The sequence below is a fragment of the Onychostruthus taczanowskii genome, unplaced genomic scaffold (genome assembly GCF_017590055.1).
Source record: "Onychostruthus taczanowskii isolate IOZ18803 unplaced genomic scaffold, ASM1759005v1 scaffold12, whole genome shotgun sequence".
In the NCBI taxonomy this organism is placed as follows: domain Eukaryota; kingdom Metazoa; phylum Chordata; class Aves; order Passeriformes; family Passeridae; genus Onychostruthus; species Onychostruthus taczanowskii.
The window spans coordinates 7,199,355-7,205,354 of NW_024498351.1; the positions used below are offsets into that span (position 1 = coordinate 7,199,355).

General features: G+C 38.3%; 1 protein-coding gene across 3 annotated transcripts in view; it reads left to right on the plus strand.

Annotated features, from left to right (window-relative positions):
• The window catches only part of RAPGEF2 (Rap guanine nucleotide exchange factor 2), a 127,489-nt gene extending 121,703 nt beyond the window's left edge, over nt 1-5,786 (plus strand). For all 3 annotated transcript variants that reach the window (XM_041427894.1, XM_041427895.1, XM_041427896.1), the window contains 2 exons: nt 2,478-2,783; nt 3,912-5,786. In XM_041427894.1, the coding sequence (XP_041283828.1) occupies nt 2,478-2,783; nt 3,912-3,937 (332 nt within the window). In that variant the 3' untranslated portion in view covers nt 3,938-5,786. The remainder of the gene's footprint in view (nt 1-2,477; nt 2,784-3,911) is intronic.
• Nucleotides 5,787-6,000: the final 214 nt, after the last annotated feature.

Genomic DNA, 6,000 nt, shown 5'->3' on the forward strand with positions numbered 1-6,000 from the left:
GTTTTTATTTTCTTTTCTTTTTTTAATTTTTAAAGCAAAACTGAACATTTTGCAGTCTCTCTTAAATTTTTCCCTTTAACTAAGCCTTTATCACTAGGGAAAATATCATTTATTGTTGATTCTCAGTTCTGGCAGTGCCTTTGTGTTTCAAGAGAGCCTGCCATACATCAAAAAACTAGCTCAACTGCTGGGCAGTATTTTGAAAGGTTGATGTATTTAGATGTCAGTTCTGAAATTTGAATTTCTCATCACAGTAAGGCTCCATAAGGCTATATTTAGAAGTCTTAGTAAATGTGGCCTGAATTTTATAGAAGTGTTTTACTTTATACCTCTGTATGACTTGTCTGATAATTGTGAATATTTCTTACATCTGAAAATGGGATCCCTTTGTGCTTAAATACCAACTGAAATGTTTTTTTACTCTGCTGAAACTGAAGAGGTTTTAAAGAAGTTAGAGCTGAAATATATTTCTGTGCATTCAATAATGGAAAAATCAGATAATGTATAAATTAGTATGAAGGTGTCTTTGGCAGAGCTTAACATTTTTATTATATTGTTCCTTCTATGCATCCTAATCTGTGGGCCATCCAGTACCTCTGAATTTTTGCCTCTTTTCTTCCTTTCATTCCCCCTTACTTTGCCTTTTGTCAGGTTAACATGAAGAACTATCTAAAAGCCATTTTTTGCTGACATAGCTGAATGTCTGCCAGATTGAGGTCATGCTGAGACCACTGTGATAAACAGCTTTTCCATTTTCTGCCCGAGTATATTGCTTAGCAGTGGCCTTTTGCCTCAAAGCTTGGGTGCAGGTCTAAATCCCTGGGCTATCAAGAGGAAGAAGGTGTATGGATTCATGCCAATCTCCAATTTTACTCTTTGGTACCCTTGGTTTCCTCCAGAATGTGTAACAGGTGTGCTTCCAAACTTGCCTCTCAAGGCAGTGCTTGCCACTACATTTTTAGAGATTTGAAAGAACATGAAAGACACCTGAAAATTCAAACCAACACAATTCCATGTCCTTCACTACTATCTGTCCTGCAAATGTAACTCTGTGTATCTGACAGAACCCTGGTTTAGATGGTTCTTTTGCACTTTACAGACATTGATTTATTGTAGTATTTCAGTAGAATTTTTCTACAGTAGAATTTTTCTATAGAACTTCTGATTTTCAGAAATCTTTGAATAAAGTTTCTCAGAAACTTCTTCATGCTGCTTTGTTCAGTTAAACAGTTTGTCCAAGAAAAATACTTAGACTCTATTGGAAAATGGTTAGTTTTGTTGTAATACCAAGGATTTATTTTTAGTCTATAAAAACTTGCATCCAAGTAGCATCAGTCCATTTTAAGCTGTACTGCCCTTTCAGTCAAATCATCCTGCCTAATGCAGGGTGGTGTTGTCATCAGCACTTAGGCAAGAATATACAGTGTATGACAAGCTGTGCAAAGTAAATTGTCTGTGTCAGTGTTTTTTCCTGCTGTATTTGTAAGGTTTGTCATTAAAGTGGTCATATGTTAAAGGGCTGGGCCCACAATAAGTGTTCAGTATCAAAGTCCCAGCTGACTTCTCTAAGTACTTAACTCTGAAACAGAGACTCTTGCCTATCTGTTGTGTGTCCCTGCAGATGCTTAGGACTCTTAACTGATTTTTTTTTCCCTTAAAGTTCTCTCTGAGAGGGCTTCTCAGTATGCCCTGAATTAAGCCTAAGTTCAGGTAAACAGTTACGTCTCAGTGAGATCCACAGGCTAGGTGATGGTCCTTCCATCTCCTAGATAAAATCATATTCAGTCATTGTTCTTATGGGAATACTTTCAATTCTGATTTTGCAGAGAATACAGAAAAATACAGGGGCTGCAGGCAGCAGTGCATGCAAACAGTATAATGATGAAGCCCACTTCTCTTCCTGACCTCTTGGAGTTGTACCTTATTCCTCATTAAGTAGTGAGATTTATAGGAAGAAAATAATGTATCAGATATATTTCTTGTTTCCTCTCCAAGATGCTAAAAAGAAGAGATGAGCTCTTGGATGCAAGTTTTTAAAGACTAAAAACTTCATTCATCTTCAGAATCAAGTTGATCATGCATGTGAGAGATAACAAAATTCCTGATGTTTACTATTTCTGTGGACTCCTGAGTCTTCCGTCTTGCTTTGATCACTGTACATTTTATTGTATACAATCGATGGAACAGCTTCAATTGGGAAGTTTGAACAAATTCCCCATGAAATTTTGTGATTTTTGTTAGACTAATGCTTCACTGCTGGAAGAATAGATATCCTGTGTGTGTTGTATATTCTGTACTTTCTTGACTGATTTATTTTTCACAAGCTCTTTGTCTAGCATATGATAGTTAGCCTTTCTCATTCAGAGTTTCTCTTCCTGGGCTGTTGAGTTGATACTTATTTAGCTTTTAACTGTCTATTTTCCTTTGAGCATGTTCCTCATCCTGTCTCTACTGATCACCTGTCGTTTTTCCTGCAGCAAGAAAAGAGGGTCGATATCGGGAACCACCTCCAACTCCTCCCGGTTATGTAGGAATACCTATTGCTGAGTTTGCAGAAGGTGGCTCCCATCCAACCAGGAAGCCTCCAGACTACAACATAGCACTTCAGAGGTCTAGAATGGTGGCACGGACATGTGAGACTCATGGGACAGCAACTCCACAGCAGCAGTCGCACGGCCACTCAACTGGCAGGCCCGTGAACAAACCTCAGTGGCATAAACCAAATGAGTCAGACCCACGTCTTTCTCACTATCCATCTCAAGGGTTTTCCACAGAGGAAGATGGTAAATTTCTAGTTTTAGAGTGTGCTGCATGCAAAATGGGTCGATGCTGTCACAGACACAGAGCAAATTACACAAATCTTGCCATAATTTGAACTCCATTTCAAAAAGGGCTATTTGTTAAATTTTTGGAAGGGAAGGAATTCAGCTCATCCTAAATGTAATTTAAAATTTGGAATCTAGGTCTACTTGAATCTCGAACAACCAAACAGTTGGCATAGGCAGCTTCTCTGGAGGTGCCTATTTTCACCTTGTACAGCCCTTCCTGACAAGATTTTCCACATTAACCATGTATTTAACGATCAAAAAAGTATCCTGGTCTACAGAATACTTGCCCATCCACCCCATAAAGCACTGTTACTCAGGTTTATTTGGATAGTTGCTCACATTCCACCTGAAGCTCTTTATGCTGTGAGCACCAAGTCTTCCACTCTGTTTCACATGATGAGCCCACTGCTGTCTCACTACCTTGCTGATCCTACAGATGTGTCTACATCTTTATGCTTTAGCTCAACTGTGATCTTTTTCCATGGAGAGCAAGTGTAGCTGAATTGCAGCTTTAGGTCCTCAAAATTTCGGCAGGGTGGTGCCAGTATCACTCACTTGAATGCTTTGTTTTGCTAAATGATAGACTAAAATTCCCCTTCTCCCTCTAACCACGTAGTTACTAAGGTTTTAGGTGCAGGATGAACTTCGCAGTTGAACGTGATGGGAAAAAATGAAGTCTACCTTAACTGAATTGCCTCAAACTCTGAGAGTTACCATGACAGAGAATTTTAATTGTTTCTACTAACGATGACTAAATTGAAGATATATTTAGGGAAAAGTCAGATGCCTTTCTGAAGCTATTAGATATCTAGGATTATCGGTTGTGCTCCTCGGGATGAATAACTGCATCTAGCTCAGTTAAAGCAATTGTCCTTTTTTCTTCAAGATGAAAATTCCAAAGGAATATGTCTCATGAGACCTGAAATGTACTAAAATTTAGATTGTTTTAAAGTATATATACTTATACAATGAAACGGAGAACACAATACACACAGTTGTTGTATGCACAGCTTGTTTCATTCAGTAGCAGTCTTGTTCTTTATGAACTAAACTCTGTTTTCCCTTATCCTGTTATATTTGCAGAAGATGAACAAGTCTCTGCTGTCTAAGACTTGGGCTTTTCTGGATCCAGAGTGAGCCACCTTAAAGGAGAGCACAAGAAGACGTCCCTAGAATAGGAGCCTTGGAACTATGATTAAAGGATGGTGGACCTATTTGCCTCCTTCCCTGCCTTAAAGCAGCATGGGGCTTCTTCCTCTGCCCCTCCCCCTTCTGTCCCCTCTCCCCTTGCATGTGAAATACTGTGAAGAAATCGCCCTGGCACTTTTCAAACTGTGTTGCTTGAAATGCACAGTGCAGCAATCTCCAAGCTACCACTGTCGCTGTCTGCCACATCACACAGTATCATTCCAAATTCCAAGATCATCACATCAGGATGATTAACTCTGGCTGCACTTCCCAATGCCTGGAAGGGTTTTTTTAAATCTTCCCTTTAGATTTTAATCACAATCCTAGCACTTAGTCTCATTGGGATAATGAGATAAGTTAGTTGTCAAATTACAGTTTGGCCTTTAACCTACAAAGAGAAAATTGCTTTGAGATCCTTCAAGGAGGCAGTGCTTATTTGCTTGTTTACAATGCCATTGTTACAATTTTGTATGTTTGTGTTTGGGAGATCAAATAGTGCATCTGAATAGTAATTACAGTATTATTTCACACCTGTAAGTAGGGTTGCCAGCCTGAGCTCCTGGAAGAATATTGCTATCACATGGCTGAGCAGGGCAGAAGGGAAGGCAGAGGTTGCAGGATGCAGCCTTTCCTTGACTACCTGGCTTTGCTCTTAATGTGCCCCACCCTGGAATCTTCACAAGTTTGTAAATGTTAGTGTTAACAGCATCCTCATCTGGGTCTGGTGTAAATGCAGAAACACAGTGCTCACAACTGGTCAGTGATCAAGAGGACACGGTGTGTCTCATACCTGTGCTTTGTGGAATACAGGATGGCATGCTAAAAAAAGTGTCCCATTCTAATAAGACAGATGGCAACCCCACTGTTAAGTTATATGCTTTTTATTTTTAAACTGTATGGTAGTTATATTAAAATAAAAGTTAACTGGATAACACTGCAGTGAAGGCAAGTTGGGATGGCACAGCTCGTGTCAGCTGTTAACACTGATCTAATAACCTCCATCTATTGACTTCGACGTTAGGGGATAATTGAGCCTTTAAGTGAAAAAAATAAAAATAACACAGTTAGATTTGCCAGCCTTTGCAATGCAGAAATAGTCACAACTGTTAATGGCTTCATGGAACACTGCATGTGTAGAGAAGGCCAATGTGTAGCAACCACCTGCTCACAGCTGCTATTAACCCTATAATGACTGAAATGACCCTCCCCTCTATTTTTGTGTTGTTTTTGCACAGACTCCGGAGAAGTGAAGGCTGCCAATCCGAGTAGTACTCAAATGTGAGGAACTGCTGGTCTTGGATTTTTTTTTTTCCATTGAACTCAGCTGATCATATTGATCAGTAGATAAACGTAAATAGCTTCAACTTTTAAAGATCAAATTGCAGTGTTTTTTCACTGTATCAAACAAATGTCAGTGCTTTATTTAATTCTCTCTCCAGTAATCATAGCTTTTGTCTATTTGCTTATATATAACATTGTCAATTATGCATTTGTAATTTTACATGTAATATGCATTATTTGCCAGTTTTATTCTCAAGGCTATGGACCTCATGTGCATATAGAAATACAAAATCCTAGCTCTATCACAAGTTGCACAAATGTTATATAAGCATTAAGTAATTGTAGACCATAGGACTGCTAATCTCAGTTCGCTCTGTGATGTCAAGTGCAGAATGTACAATTAACTGGTGATTTCCTCATACTTTTGATACTACTTGTACCTGTATGTCTTTTAGAAAGACATTGGTGGAGTCTGTATCCTTTTGTATTTTTAATACAATAATTGTACATATTGGTTATATTTTTGTTGAAAATGGTAGAAATGTACTATGTTTATGCTTCTACATCCAGTTTGTATGAAGCTGGAAAATAAATAAATATAACATTAATGAAGTCCATATTGATTCTTATGCATTTTACATGTTCCACATACTTGAACGAATTTATGAAAAAAATTTTACTTCTCTGTGTATTAATATTAAAG